General features: G+C 44.0%; 1 protein-coding gene across 1 annotated transcript in view; it reads right to left on the reverse strand.

Annotated features, from left to right (window-relative positions):
* The window catches only part of CACNA2D4 (calcium voltage-gated channel auxiliary subunit alpha2delta 4), a 106,741-nt gene that overhangs the window by 41,420 nt on the left and 49,141 nt on the right, over window positions 1-16,180 (reverse strand). The window contains exons 19-24 of the mRNA XM_044228122.1: window positions 15,920-15,965; window positions 15,729-15,826; window positions 13,528-13,625; window positions 5,150-5,241; window positions 2,902-3,029; window positions 1,245-1,252 (exon numbers count right to left, since the gene is read on the reverse strand). Coding sequence (XP_044084057.1) covers window positions 1,245-1,252; window positions 2,902-3,029; window positions 5,150-5,241; window positions 13,528-13,625; window positions 15,729-15,826; window positions 15,920-15,965 — 470 coding nt within the window. The remainder of the gene's footprint in view (window positions 1-1,244; window positions 1,253-2,901; window positions 3,030-5,149; window positions 5,242-13,527; window positions 13,626-15,728; window positions 15,827-15,919; window positions 15,966-16,180) is intronic.

A 16,180-nucleotide genomic window follows, 5' to 3' on the forward strand; every position in this document is an offset into this window, starting at 1 on the left:
TTGTTCTTAAGATTTTATTTTTATTTATTTATTTGCAGGGGGTGGGGGCACAAGTGGGAAGGAAGGGGCAGAGGGAGAAAAAAGCTCCCTGCTGAGTCCCAGTGCAGGATTCCATCCCAGGACCCTGGGATCATGACCTGAGCCAAAGGCAGATGCTTAACCGGCTGAGACCCCCAGGCATCCCCTTTGAAAGCATTCCTATCTACAGGCCAAGTTCCATAACTAAAATTCCCAACAAAGGGGCAAAATTTTTATCAAGTACTGTCTTATGGGAAGGTCTTTATATCAAATGTTGCTTGAAACAAATAGGTCATGAGAAGCTTATGTGGAGATCGTCTGTTGTCATGGAACTTAAATTATGCTTTCTCGTATCTATTTTGCTAAGATCGTTCCTCATACCTTGCTATAATCCAATATCTCACATAAATCCATAATTACCCTGATTCTAGAAACTTACAATATGGAGTATTATCCTTGATTCTAGGAATCTGCCATGATAAAGCCTCAATAAACACAGAAGTCAGCTTCCTCCCCTTGCTTCTAGAAATGTCTGGAGGCAGGAGGGACAGGCCTGAGGCACCTGGGCTCCGTGCTGGCAGATTTCTCAGGCGCTGGTTGCAAAAGACAGTTCCTCGTGGGCAGGACTCAGCCCACCAGGCCCCAGGCAAAAGGCAACAGAGTCAGCTTGGAGAGGCAGAGGGAAGCCTCCATTCACCCTGGAGGCGGCTCCTCTGCCTCTTCAGGGTACCCGACCCCATTAAAATGAAGCTGCTGATGTTTCCTTCCTTGGGGGAGAAGGGGAGTGTGCAGAGGTGCCCACGTGTCTTCAGGCACAGGCAGGAGCTAAAGCAGCAAGCGAGGGTGTGAAAAGAGAGCAAGCGCCTGCCTCCCTACTCGACCGTCCCCCCTTTTGGGTTGCCAGCTTCCCTCTCTTCTCCTTGCGGCTTAGTTCCCCACCCACCGCCCTCCTACCTCACCGCCACAAAAAGCAACCCCAGCAGCCTTCAGGCATGGGCCCAGTGACAATGCAGGTAGGAGGGAGCCCTCATCATGGGCTGGGGGCAGGGGACAGGGCTACACCCCAGAGAACCTCCCCAGGACCCTGTAGGTGGGAGCCCTTGATGCCACTTTAGAAGGTGACATGAAGAAAGAGCTGCCACTTTCTGGCTCTGGGGGACTATGAGGCAAGGAGCCCATCACCTTGGCTTTGGAAGCCTTCTTTGTGGGCTTTCACTGGGACAAACAGCATTCACTTCCTCTTCCCCTTCCTGCCTCACACTTAGGGCAGGAAAAGAGCCTGGGCTTTGGTGGGCAGAACTTGGGTTTGGCCTGGCTCTGTGGTCCCATAGCTACGTGTTCCTGGGCAAGTCACAGAACCTCTCCGAGCCTCAGACTTTTCCTGTATAAGAAGAGAAATAATAACAACACTTCCAGGGTTGTGGAGATTGTATGAGTTGTAGGCTCTGGAATGTTTTGTAAAGCACATTAGCGATGCATTTGGTGGGGGGAACAGGCATAGGATGGAGATGTGGGCTTAGGCACAAGGTGAAGAAGGCATCAAGAGGGCATAGAGGGGGACCTCCTCTTTGCTGCCTGCAGCCCCAAGAAAAGCCCCTGGGAGTCCAGATCTCCTCCAGCTGTCAGTTCAGGGCACTTCTCCATCAGGAAGTTGGAGGATGGTTTTGGTGAAAGTGGTGGCTGGAGGCTTTGGGTGGAAGGGCATCTTGGAGGGGAAGTACACTCTCCATTCCACTAGACTCCCAGCTGGGGTTCTCCACTTCCCCCCTCCCTTCCTTCTCCTCCTTCTCCTCTTCTCCCCCGTCCCCCCACTCCTCATCCTCTCCTTCCCCCTCTTTCCTTTCTCCCCCTCTCCTCCTTCTCCTCTTCCTTTCCCTCTCCTCTCCCCACCCCCACCACCTCTGCTCACTCTGTCCTGGGCACAGGTATTCCTAGGCCCTCTCGTTCCACTGTGCTGGGGTCAATTCCCCCCAGGGGATGGCCCGTTATGCTGCAAACTCTTAGGCCCTGGGATGTGTCCCTCCACCTCTCTGGGCCGTAGTCTATTCAAGTGTAAATTAAGAGGGTGAAGCTATGCATCCTCCAAGTCCCTTTCTGTTCTAAACATTTCTCAATTTTTTTGTACTCTGTTAGAGTCACTTAATTTTTCTTTATGGGGGCTGTTTTTCAGAGTGGGGGCTGGGGGTTGGAGTTGGGTGCCGGCAGCTCAGAAACACTTCCTGGGCCTTGGACTAGTAAGGATTTGGTGGCTTGGTCCAAATTTGGCTGCCCTGCTTCCTCCCCCTCAAGGTCCCCTCTCGCACGGGGTCTGCCAGCCAGGGGGCCCCTTTATTACTGGGAGGTCCTGAGGAGAGGATGGGGGCTCAATATTGCAGCTCCTGGGAGACCATAAGGGAGTGGAGACCAGGCTGCTTTTTCTGGGAAGTAGTGCGATGGGGCAGTGTATCTGGTAAGTACAGTGGTCCCCTGACGGAATGAAGTCTGTTACTTTAATCTGGGGAGCTTTCAAAGATACTCAGATGTTTGAAACAGAAAAGTCTTAAAGATCAACTCTTCCAATACGCTCCCACTTGGAATCTGGGCTGGAATCCAGCTCTTTGACTTTTGGGGCAAATCTCTTTCCTTTGTGCCATGCTGGATTTTTAACTTTGGTTGCTGGCTAGGGGATAAAATGATCCGTCCTATATTCAGGGCAGAGATCAATAGTGTGGTGAAACACGAGCGAGCTTTCTCAAGGCACTAACGTGTCAGGAGGGAGGGCTGGGAGGGAACCCAGAGGCTTCGACATTCTGTTCCACATCTGCTTCTGTTCCCCACCAAGAGCAGCGGGAGGAGGCACACCCTAGTCCCCGCTAGGTCCCAGAGCACAGGGCTGCGGATTACCTGCTCCCTCTGCTGATCGGAGATTGAACACAAAGCTGCCCGCAGGCTGCTCGGCGGCCTGGCGGTACCACAGGGGGAAGCCGTCCAGAGTGAACACACTGGCCTCATCCTCAGGAGTCAGGAACTTCCTGCAAAGACAAAGAGTTGGTACCTCCCCACAGATCTGGGAACACGCTTGTCCCTTTCTCTTTTTTCCACACAGGGTCATCGTGGCTGGGCCAAGAAGAGAGATTCATCTCTGCTTTAGTAGAGTTGCAGGTAGAAAATATTGGCCACTAGACTGATTTTACCCCAGACGATGTTCCCCAGCAATTCCTGCCTTTTCCAGATTCAAATATTGTTGCACCTGATGGCATGTTAGTAGCTAGAAGAGGTAGAGCGCCTGTATTGTGAAAGGGGACTTTTTTGGTTAAATAAAAACTCCTTTGCCTGCAGGGTTTGTTTCTTTTGGATATACCCTAATTTCTTTCTGTCTGGCTAATTGGCATGTCTGAATGGGGAAATTGTATGGTGAATTCTATACTGCACTAATAGAAGGGCATAAATTCCCCCCAAATGGTTACTTCAAAAGTTGTTGCCTCTAGGGTTTAGAATGTATGATGAGTTATCTTTTTCTTGAGCAGCTTTACCTTGCTAATTATGGTTTTGCATTGCCTGAACACACAGCAGCCAGCAGAAGGGAGTGCTGGTCCAGAAGCAGAGTGGGAGGCAGGGAGAAGCTGGTTTGTGGATTAAAAAAAGACACTGTGGATAACCCACAAGGTGGTTACTTGAAGTTTGATTTTAAGAGTGGTCCACTTACGTATTCCAGAAGCTACCTGCCTTGTTGCACAGTTCCTGAGCTCGCCAGTCATGCCATGGTCTAGGTGAAGGGAGCCCTCTGGAGTTGTGTGGCCCCTGGGTGGCCATTCATGGTGGCTGCTTTTGTGACCCAGGAGGGTCTCTCTTTATTAAGATTTCTCTCTTCCATTCTTCGAAGCCTTCAGAGGGTGCAGGGGACTGCCGAGGACGCTTTACCCCCTTCATACTGCCCGGTGTGGTTCACCCTGTCCAACTTGTCCACCCATACCCAGACAATGACATGGGTATGCAATTTTCTGAGTGGGGGTGGAAATTTAAGGGGAGGAGGAGGTATGAGTGGGAGGCCAGCTGGGTAGTGACTGTGGGGAGGTCAGTTCCGATGCTGTTCAAGGCCTTTGGGCGAATCTAAAATTTACCACCAGATTTGGCCCTCTGAGTTATTTGCTGTATCTCTAACTGGACCATGGTAAGGGCTAGAGAGGCAGAGGGCTCTCTTCTCTTCACCTCTCTGGGAGTAAGGGGATATGGGGAGAGGGAAAAGCAACTTGATTTGTTCTCCTAGAACGCCTTAGCTTTTTAGCAAGTGTGGATCTGTCAGAGTCCTGGAAGAAGCTCCTAGATGGCTGGGTGTGCTTGGATTCAGTGAGAGGAGCAGGGAGGGGGTGAGAGGCAAGGACCACGGGGTGCTCCCTTGGCCATTCTCTTCCAAAGACCTGCTGACTTCTGCCTATTTGAGTCTCCTGGTTTGCAAGCGGCTGGTTGCTCTGCTCTCCCAACCCCCACCTGGCCTCCTTCTCTGGCTCCTATTCTCCCTTTGCTGCAGTACTTGGTGGGGAGGACACCCGGCCAGCTGGTCTCCCAGAATCCAGGCTTTGCTGGGAGCAGGGTCTCTCAGATTCAACACTTTGACATTTTGGGCCACACAATGGTTGTGAGGGTGTTTAACACCATCCCTGGTCTCGGCCCACTAGATGCTCACAGCAAACCCCCGTCCCCGAGCTGTGACAACAAAAAATGTCTGCACACATTGACAAATGTCCCTGGGGTGGGGTTGGGGGAAAATCACCCCCAGTTGAGAATTGCTGGCTTAGGGGATATGTAAGTTGTCAGTAAAGAAGGGGACACAGCCAAATGATTTTGCTTGTCACATACAGACTGTCCCAAGGGGGAAAACAACTTCTGGGTTTCCTCTTGTGGAAGTGATTAACCCTTCTAACATTAGTGTCCCAGCCACTTTCTTGCCTGACTGGGCCATTGTCCCTCCTCTCCCGGGGACAACTCCAGGATGCATATAAGCCTGATGAAGAGTTACTTTTCTGACTCTTTTAATCTACAAACCATCACCTTCCACACTCTGTGCTCTCCTGGCGTCTGAGAGTCTGCTTGCCCACATGCCGCAGGAACACCCTGGAGGGATCCCTCTGCCGGGGTGCCCAGCATGACTTACTTGTCTGAGACCTTCTCGGAGCCCACAAACAAGGTGCTTCTGAGGAGGCCGGCGCGGGTGCCCAGGAAGGCCATGTCCACCACTTGCTCGGACTCACTGTAAGGCGGACGGAGCAGATGTCATTACCAGGCACTACAGCAACAGGTCTAGGAAAGGGGGCACTGCGAGGCTGGGGAAGACCTGCAGGTCTCTGCTAGTGCCTGGCCTGATCTTCCTGGGGAGGGGGTCGGGGGGCAGGCAGAATGGATGCTCAGAGGGTTACACACACACACACACACACACACACACACACACACACTGCCATCCACTATGGGCATCATTTTATTATATCTGGTAGACCTGGCTCCCCTGGGCAGCACCTCCCCTTGTTAATGTGTTCTCTGGGCCTCTGCCTTTCTGTCTTTTTTTTTTTTTTTTTGGCTCCTAATTTGTCCATGCAGGTTTTAGGGGAGTTGGCTCTGAAAGACAGGAGGAATTCAGGAAAAGAGATGTTGTTTTGTGGCTTCAGGAATAGGAACTTTTTATGACTGACACAGGACACTTCACGGTTTTAAGACCGTTTTCACATGTTTACCTTATTATTAAAATGGAAAAGGAGGAGGAGCAGACAGGGTCTTCACCCACCCATGTGAACCCAGTGGACTTTATAACCTCGCCAGCAGTACTTGAGAAAGAAAATCCATTAGCTAGCTGGAGTGTAACTAATATTTCTCATGGTCCCAAAGCCATATTTCCACGATGATGGCACCAGTGTGGGAGTCATCACTACTACTACTTCTCCTCCTCCTCCTCCTTCTTCTTCTTTTTAAAGACTTCAGGTTTTTTGAGATAAAATTGACATAAAATTGTGAGATTTTTAAGTGTTCATTATGATTATGTGATATATGTGTACACTGTGAAAGGGTTCCTCCCATCTAGTTAAATAACACGTCCATTATATGAGGTATTTATCTTTTTTTGGAGGTTGAGAATAATTAAGTTATACTCACAGCTAATTTCAATTATATAATACAATGTTATCAATTACAGTCACCACGTTTTATTAGACCCTCAAGTCTTCTTCCTCTTGTAGCTGAAAGACTGTGCTGACCTGTCTTCCCCCAGCAGCCCACGGCAATCACTATCCTCTCTGTTTCTATGAGTTTGACTTTTAAAAATGTTCTTCTTTTCTAGATTCTACATATAGGTGATGCCATGTAGTATTTGTCTTTCCCTGTCTGGCTTGTCTTTCTTAGCATAATGCCCTCCAGGCTCATCTAGGTTGTCACAAACGGCAGGATTTCCTTCCTCGTGGCTGAATAATATTTCATTGCATATATATATGTAATATATTACATTCTCTATTATATCTATATATCTATATGACATCCTCTTTGTCCATTCCTCCATTGATGACATGTTGTTTCCATATCTTGGCTATTATAAATCATGCTGCAATGAACACAGGTGTGTTAATATCTCTTTAAGATAATGGTTTCATTTCCTGTGGATAAATAATGAGAAGTGAGATCGTTGGACCATATGGTAGTTCTCTTTTGAACTTTTTGAGGAAGCTCCAAACTATTGTTCATAGTGACCAATTCACATTCCCACCAACAGTGCACAGGATTCCCTTTTCTCCACATCCTCACCAATACTTGCTGTCTCTTATCTTTTGAGTAACATTCTAACACGTGAGGTGATGCCTCGCTGTGTTTTTGGTTTGTGTTTCCCTGCTGATTACTGATGCTGAGAACTTTTTCATGCATCTGTTGGGCATTTGTAGGTTTCCTCTAAAAGCTAAAAATGTCTTTTCAGTTCTTCGGCCCTTTTAAAAAAATCAGATCATTTTGTTGCCCTTGAGTTCAGTGAGGTTTTTTGTTTGTTTGTTTTTAACATATTTTGGGTATTAGTTTCTTATTAGATATGATTTGCAAATATCTTCTCCCATTTTGTAGGTCGCCTTTTCATTTTATTCTTTTTCTTGCTTAATTGCTGTGGCTAGGACTTCCGCTATTATGTGGAATAACAGTGGTGAGAACAGACATCCTTACTTTGTTCCTGATCTTAGAGGAAGAACGTTCAGCTTTTCATTGTTTTCACCATAGAATATGACATCAGCTGTGGGCTTGTTATGTGTGGTTTTTATTTAATTATTTCTAACTTTATTAATATTCTTGCCCCTCACCCAATTTGCTACAGGTTATTACCCAATTTCTCGCAGTACCTAGATCAGTGTTTTAGTGAGTGCAGAAGGTAGGCAATGCCCAAAGCATTGCCAAGGAAAGTATTTTTTTTTTTTTTAAATCAAGACTCAGCTGTGTGGGTATTGGGGATTCCCTACTGGGATTCTGTGAAGAAGGCTGTACCATGTGACATTCAACTGATGACACCTGGAGCTGGATTAAAGCACTTGATCTACAGTCTGGAAAACCACAGAGGAACGGATCTGGAAATGCAGACAGGGCCTGCCTGCCCCCCTCTGATGTTGTAGAAACAAGAATTTCTGGGGTTGGGACCTAATGAATTTCTCTAAAAAGTTTCCTGAGGCAATTAAAAAAAATATTTGAGAGAGAGAGAGAGAGAGAGAGAGAATGAGCAGGAGAGTCTTAAGCAAACTGCACTGAGCACAGAACCGGATGCAGGACTCAATCTCACAACTCTGAGATCACCACCCGAGCCAAAACCAAGAGTTGGACACTTAACCAACTGCACCACCCAGGCACCTCGGATGCAATTCTTTATTCAAAAGTAGTAGAGAATAGTCTAATGAGATTCCTGTACCCATCGGTCAGCAGCAACAATTACCAGTCCATGCCAATCTTGTTTCATCTACAGCATCCCCCAGCCTCTCAACTAGATTATTTTGAAGCAAATCTCAGATATCATTTCATTGGTGAATATTTTGATTTCTATCATTAAAATATAAGGAATAAAAAAAATCCTTTATTCTTGCCATTACCACACCCAAACCCACCCCTCCATTCCTTAGTTGCATCAGATAATCCAGGAATCCAAAATCCTTTTTTTAGCTTATTTGAATTAGAATCTGACTAGGGTCCACAAGTTCATGTGTTTCTTTTCTTTCCTCTCTCTCTCTCTCTCATCTATCTAGAACTAGATAATAGAAATTTAAATTTATTGAACTATAATCCACTTTCCATACAGTTCATCCATTTAAAATGTACAATTGAATGGTTTTTAGTATATTTACAGAGTTGTGTGGCCATCACCAGTCAATTTTAGAACATTTTCATCATCCCCAGAAGGAACCCACACCTATTAGCAGTCATCTTTAGTCACTTTCAGCCTTTCTGTCTCCTCTCTCTGTCCCTTCTCTTTCCCTTGCAATTTATTCGCTGAAGTAGGTCATTTGTTCCATAGTGTTTCTGCATTCTGGGTTTAGCAGATCACGATGTTGTGGTGTTAATTAGCATGCTCTCTTGTCCCCTGTATTTCTTACAAGCTAGCAGTTAGACCTACTGGCTTGATATAGGTTTGAGTTATTATAGGCAGTGTGCTCTTGGTCATGAGGCACATACTATCTGATTGACTAGTGGTGGCCAAATAGGGATATTCCTTAATTTCTTCCTTATTTTATTTGTATCTGAAATACTCGAATAAAGATAAACTTCTCCTCATCAGTATTTGGCTATCCTGAGATGCAAACTTGTATAGGAGAGCCAGGATAAATAATTGAATCTCTGTTTTTTCACCAGTTTTTAGAATAATGAGTTGGTTTCTTAACATTTTCTGAAGATGACTAAAAAGCTTTTCTCCCCCTCTCCTCAGTACCATTATGAACACAGGATTTAAATACATTAAACATGTTTTAATCCACTGAAGTTAACATACTTTTGTTACTCTAATTGTCCCCCCTTTGACCAGTGAAAGCCACTTCAGTTTGATTCTGGGGTCCCTCTAGCACAATGTAGTGATAGTCTTTAGTAACTTCTTCTGGATATGACAAGATCCTCCTGGCTCATGTTTTACAGTTCTGCCCTTGTCCTGAAATCAGACATTTCTCCAAGGGTTGCTGACTTATTTTAATGAGGACTTCTTAATATGTACATTGAAAGTCCACAGTCCAGCTCTGGGGTGCTCACTGAGGTTGGTCTTCTCCATGGACAGGGCCAGGGTATCCTTCTTGTTCTTTCAGGGAAAACACATCACAAATTCATTAATATTTCCAATTCATATTCAGCAGCACATCTTAATTTCTTTGATCTAAAACATTTGCATCTCTTTTTTCATTTGCTGAAAACCTTGGCTCCTAATGACATTAACATAATACTATTTGCTCTATTCATCTATATAGTTTGAGAATAATTGTGCCAATATTATTTCTAGCAATGTGGTTACTGAACACGGTTTAAGATTTTATTTGTTTGTTGTTTATGGTTCTGTGTTTTCAAGTCCTTTGAAAGAATTTACATTGTTATGTCATGAACTTGATACATAATTATGTTTATTTGTTTCATTTGCCTTCAAATTTTTAGAGCTTATTTAAGAAAATCTAATCGTGTTTTATAATGATATAAAGCATTTACATGGTTCCAAAGTCAAATATGTAAAATAAAGCATGTTCAAAAGCCTGTCTCTGTCTCTATCCCTGTTCTTTCACTCTGCATAAAGTAATCTTTTTTGTTTTCTTGTTTATTGTTTCATTAAAAAATATAGGTGCACATACGTATACATATACATGCATCTATGTTTATATATGTGTAAGTAACTATGAAAATATATTTGCTTCTCCTCTTTTTAAATAAATAGTGGGGGTATTATATATACTTTTCTCCATTGGTAAGACCATTCCACGGCAGTATGTAGATTTGTCCTTTTTTACAGTTACATAGTATTCAATTATGTGGGCCTACCATGGTTTATTTAAGGAGGCTCCTACTGATGGCTTTAGGTTATTTCTATCTTTCACTGTTAATAATGGAGCTCTAACAAAAAGCTCATGTGTGTAACTTTTCCTATTTTTCATAGTATATCTTAAGGATACTTTCCTAGAATGGTATTGCTGAGTCAGAGTGTAAATGGGTATGTAATTTATTAGACATTATTAAACTGTCCTCCATAGGCTTTGAAACATTTTGTATACCCACCGACAATATACACAAGCCTGATTCCCCACAGCCTTGCCAGCCTGACTGGCAACAAACTTAGATGTTATCAATCCGAAGAGTGACAGTTTTAATTTAATTTAATTAAAAACTTGGTACAGTTTTAATTTACACTCCTTTTATTATGAACTAGAAATGTATTTAAGGACTATTTGTATGTATTCTCTGAACTGTCCATATTTCTGGTCTTTTTTCCTTCAAAGTGATTGGGTTTTTTACTTCTGTATTTTTGAAGTTCTTCGATAATGTAGGGATAGTAAGCTTTTGTTTGTTATATAAGTTGCAAACATTTTTCTGGTTTGTCATTTCTGTTTTCACTTTGCTCATGTTTTTATTTTTGCCAAATAAATATTTTTATGCTGTTAAATTTGTCAGTCATTCTTTTATTGCTTCTGAATTTTGAGTCATCATTGGGAAAGGTTTCCTAATTCCTAGATTTTAGAGCAATTGGCTCATTTTTTTTTTTTAGTACTTATATGGTTTCATTTTTTTTTTACATTTAAATCTCTGAGTCATTTGGACTTTATCCAGGTGTATGGTGTAAGGGAATAATACAATTTTATCATTCTCCATATGGCTCTCAAACCAAGTACTAAAGAGTCCATTTTCCCCTGGTCTGACATGTCTTTCCATACGCATTTAGAAGAATTTCTGGATTTTGTATTCTGTCCCCTTGTCTGCCTTTCTATTCGTGTGTTAATACTATACTTTCTACATTATAGAGATTTTTGCCATATGTTTTAATATGTTGGTAGGACTAAACTTGCTTTGTTGCTTTTCTTTTTCAGAGATTTTTTGACTATTCTTTCAAGTAAATGTTATAATTGATTTGTCTGGATCCAGAAAAATATTGATGATATTTTTATTAGGATTACATTAAATTTATAAATTAACTTACAGAGGATTAATGTCTTTGTGATGCTCGTTCTTCCTACCCCAAGACACTGAATATCTCCTCATTTGCTCAAGTCAACTTTTATGTCTTCCAGGAGTATATTATAATTCTTCTTGTGTACATTTTAGGACATATTTTATTGTTTATACCTAGGAGTTTCATTACATTTTATTTTTTGTCCTCTTGAATATTTTCACATGACATTTTTAAATCTAGTTTTTGTTTGCATAGATAAAGGATCTTAATTTTTGAATGTTCATATTATATCCTGCTACTTCACTAAATTCTCTTATTGTTCATGGTAGTTTTCCTATAAATTCTTTTGGAGCTTCCAGATATATAATCTTATGACCTTCTTAAACAGAGATAATTTACTTTACCTTTTCCACTTCTCACTGCTTCTATATGCATTCTCTTGTCTGGCTGCCCTGACTTATACCTTCTGACCTTGTTAAGCAGTAGTAGGGGTAGGGCCTGTCTTAGTCCTATCTTTAGCTGAGAGAGGCTCTAGCCCCATTCAGATGTTGACTTTCAGGCTTAGGTCAAATTTTTTTTGAAGATTTTTATTTTTAAGTAATCTCTACACCCAACATGAGGCTCAAACTTACAACCCTGAGATCAAGAGTTGTATGCTCTACCGACTGAGCTAGCCAGGAGCGCTGGTCAATTTTAATTTTATTGATTAGTTTTTTAAAACATGCATGGATGTTACTACTTGTTCAAATATCTTTTCTGCATTGATATTATTGATAGGACATTATATTACCAATATGCCATTTTATATTAATTCTCCAGGCCTTCTTTTCTTTTCTTTTTTTTTTTTAAAGATTTTATTTATTTATTTGACAGAGATCACAAGTAGGCAGAGAGGCAGGCAGAGAGAGAGAGGAGGAAGCAGGGTCCCTGCCGAGCAGAGAGCCCGATGCAGGACTCGATCCCAGGACCCTGAGATCCTGAACTGAGTCGAAGGCAGAGGCTTAACTCACTGAGCCACCCAGGCGCCCGTCCAGGCTTTCTTTTCTAATATACACCTGGGTTAAGAATATTTTTTCTTCAGTGTTTCTCAACTTTAAAAATGTCTCTGGCTAATCTCAGAACTTGGAAAGATGAAGATCATGTCCCTTCTCTCCAAACCAGTGATCCAATTCCCTAGACCCCAGAACCAGGCTGCCAGGTTTTGATTCCAGCTTTGCCACTTGGGAGGCATACGACCTTGGGCAACTTGCTTATCTCACTCTGCCTTGGTTTCCTCATCTGTAAAATGGGGATAACGATAGTATCTATATAGCAAGGTGGTTATGAGGCTCACTGGGTTAATATACACCAAATACTCAGAACTTTGCTTGGTCTGTTATATTCTTTTTTTGTTCTCTAGTTTAATTTAATTTTGTAGAGATAATACATTCACATGGCTCAAAATTGTACCAAAAATTTATACAGTGAAAAGTGTCCCTTCCATCCCTGTTTCACTTACCCATTTTTCTACTGAGAAGCAACCAATGAGAACTCTTTCCTACTTGGTCTTTCAAAGATAGTCTATCTGTACATGCACATGTACAGACATACTGTCTTGCCTCCATTTTATAGAAATGGCATCACACTGTGCACAGCTTTTTGTGTCTTGCTTTTTTAAATAGGTGATTGTTTCATATAAAATGCTGTTGTTTTCAGTAGGTTAGCATTAATTAACTTGAGTGTCTTGGGGAGGTTTGACATCTTCATGACGTTAATGTTAAATCTTCCTCTTCAGGAACAAGGTGGAGTCCACTGTATTCTTGACCTCATTAGTTTTTTACCTTCCCAACATTCATGTGCGTGCATACACACACCCAAGCCATTTATTTCTTCTTTCTACCCGTCCATTAAATATGACAGCACTAGGTAAACATCAGCAAAGGGAGCGAGGAAATCTAAGGCACTAGGAAAGACCAAGGCCAAGTCTGTACTTCGTAGTGTCTTGAGCTTACTTGCTGGAAACGAGGTCCTGATCTACTTAAACCACTTTTACCAGGGCACTTGGTGAAGGGGCTCCCACAGCTACAGCCCAGCTTCAGAGAGGTGTTCCTGGAATGGGGCTACTGCAGTGTGGGTGGGGGATCTGGACCTAGGCCCGGGAGACCATACACTTGGTATTTTTCCAGAGGGGAAAGCAGCAGCATGTGTGGGGTGTGGTGCCGTGCCAAGTCCCTGTTTTACTGGGGCCATGTGAAGGTAGCTCTCACTCCCCCAACGTCTTCCCACCCTCATCATATTCCTCGTGGACCCAGTTGTCTCCTGAGCTGCCAGCCACCTAGTGGGAGGGACCCTGACTCAGCCAAGGGAATCCTGGGAGCTGGGGGTGCTTCCCCTCTCAGAATCCTTGCCCAGCCCTGGACATACTCAGAGGCGTTGAGAGCCAGCGCTGTCCAGTAGGCCTCCATGGGGGCGGTCACCACCGCGTCGAGCAGTACCTCCCGCACAAGCTCCTCGTCGCCTGGGGGCAGAATAAGAGACCAAACAACTTATTTCCTCCATGATGATGAACACAGCTCATCTGCCCTTACGAGGAATTCTGACCTCAGGGGATGGGATGTGCATCATAAGTCCATGTCTGGGACTCATAGAACCATCTATATGAGCTAGAGGAAGTCATGTTGCTTCTCTCAGCCTTCACATATTCAATCCCAAACAATACGTGAGTAGGTCTAAGTGGTTTCTAATGCTCTTCCCAGTTCTGGTATTCTGTGAGGTTAGAACTCCCCCATCCCTGTGACATTAGCCCTTGTCCTGACCCGGCCCCCTCTCTTCTCTGCTGCCATCCCTCTGCAACTTGGTCATCTCCCTCCCAGCAGGGAGGGCCTTTTGCCAGGTCTGTGAGTTTGAATTTGCCTCAGAGCCTCCGTGCATATTGTTCCTTGGTCTGGATGCTTTCCCCCTACTCCTTGCATGGGTGGTTCTTTTCCCTCTCTCCTTTTTAAAAAAAAGTATTTACTTTTATTGAGGTGAAATCTACTTAACAAAATCCACCAATTTAAAGCATACACATCAGTGGCATTAAGTCCATTGACAATGACTGCAGCCGTCACCTCTGTCTATGTCCACATTTTTATCACCCTCAAAGCTGATCCTGTGCCTGTGAAGGCAATGAGCAGCTCTTTTTCATCCTCCACGTGAGTAACAGGGTCTGACAGAGTCAGGCACTATAAAGGACCCCACACAGAGTCCTATTCATGGTACTTACCACAGTTTGGAATCCCTACATCTACACACATGCTTGCTTCTTTATGGTGTGGTTTCTCCACCAGATTACGAGCTCCCTGCGAGTAAGGGCCTCACCCATTTGGGCCATCTCTGTCGCTTCAGTGCCCACACCAGGCCTGGCCCAGAGTACGTGCTCAGTACAGATTTACTGATGGAGTGAATGCATGAATGCACAAATAAGTTGGGCCAGCATGGGACGCAAAGTCTTCTTTGGGGGTGATACTTATACATCAGCAGGACCACTTCTGAGGATGAGGAAGAAGAGGGACCCTACTGAGGGTGTGGCTGATTTCACCAGTTGCTTCTGTGTTGGGAAGTTTAAGGTTAGCCTGAGAACGAGGCCCTGGAAAACACAGGCCACAGGCTACAAGACACCATCTGCTAGAAGACTCTCCTTTGCTAAGATGAGGACTTTGGGGGTACAGAGCATCAGTTACTGGCTTGGGGGCCCTCTGCTGGGTGGTGGTAGGGACAGATCTATGGGCAGGCTGAGGCCCTTACACTGTGTGTCTCTCTAAAGCGCTCCCAGTACCAGGACAAAAGACATTCAAAGGGATCTGGGTCCCTGACATGGGGATTCACCCATGCTGTCACAGTGCTAGGAGCACAGACAACCTCTTGACGCCAAAGTGAAAATCTCCCTGTTCTCTTTAAGTCATGGGTGAGTCTGCGGGATAAGGCTGCTTGGCAGTGAGTAAATTCCTTGGTGGCAAGCCAAATCTTGCCATTTGCAACAACATGGATGGATCTAGAGAGTATAATGCTAAGTGAAATAAGTCAAAGAAAGACAAACACCATATGATTTCACTCACAGGTGCAATTTATGAAACCAAACAAACAAACAAAGAATAAAGAGACAGACCCAAACAAGACAAAACAAAATAAAAACAACAGACTCCTAACTACAGAGAACAAACTGATGGTTACCAGAGGGGAGGTGGGTGGCAGGATGGGGGAAGCAGGTGACAGGGACTAAGAAGGTGCTTATCGTGATGAGCGCCATGCAATGAATAGAATTGCCGAATCACTGTGCTGTACACTTGAGACGAATAGAACACTGTATATTAATTATGCTTGAATAAAAAAAGGTTGATAATGATAATTAATGCAATAAAACGTCAGTAATTCAGCACTTTAAAAGAACACATCAAGACACATCAAGACCTTACCCATTGAGGTTAGTGTACTTTTTTCCTCATTTCTCTTTAAATTTGTTCATATAATTTTTGATAAGTATCATACTAAAACTTTTATGTAGTTAAATTTTTGAAAAAAAGGAAAGGAAAGGAGAAAAAGAAACAAAAGAAAATCTTCCGTGGGTGGGGCTGGCACTTACACTCGAGATCTGGGTCCTCCCCTGTCAGGAAGCGGACCACGGCCTCCAGCTGGCTGAGCTTCCGGTGGTCAGGGTCAATATCTGTGATGCAGTAGATCCTGGAGCCCAGGAGAGTCAATGTCACCTCAGGAAAATTCCACCTTCTTCCCTCCCATTCTCTCTTCCTCGCGTACAGCGACTTTCCCACTTACCAGTCACTGGCCAGGGCCAGATCTGGGTGAAGCAAGTCGTGCAGGCCTGAAACCAAAGCTCACACTCAGTATGATGCTTGGTCGATGTGGTGAGGGTATGCGTCTCAGTTGCTTACGAACAACTGCCAGGAAGCTTCTCTGGGGAAGGGCTGGGTTTTAGTCTTCCTTATTCTTAGCCCCTCAGTCCCTCAGGGAGGGACTCAACCACTATGCTGGTGGTGGGTTTGTACAGATAATGCCTTTGTGCACGTTGCTCCTGCT

The sequence above is a fragment of the Neovison vison genome, chromosome 12 (assembly GCF_020171115.1).
Source record: "Neovison vison isolate M4711 chromosome 12, ASM_NN_V1, whole genome shotgun sequence".
Classification (NCBI taxonomy): Eukaryota; Metazoa; Chordata; class Mammalia; order Carnivora; family Mustelidae; genus Neogale; species Neogale vison.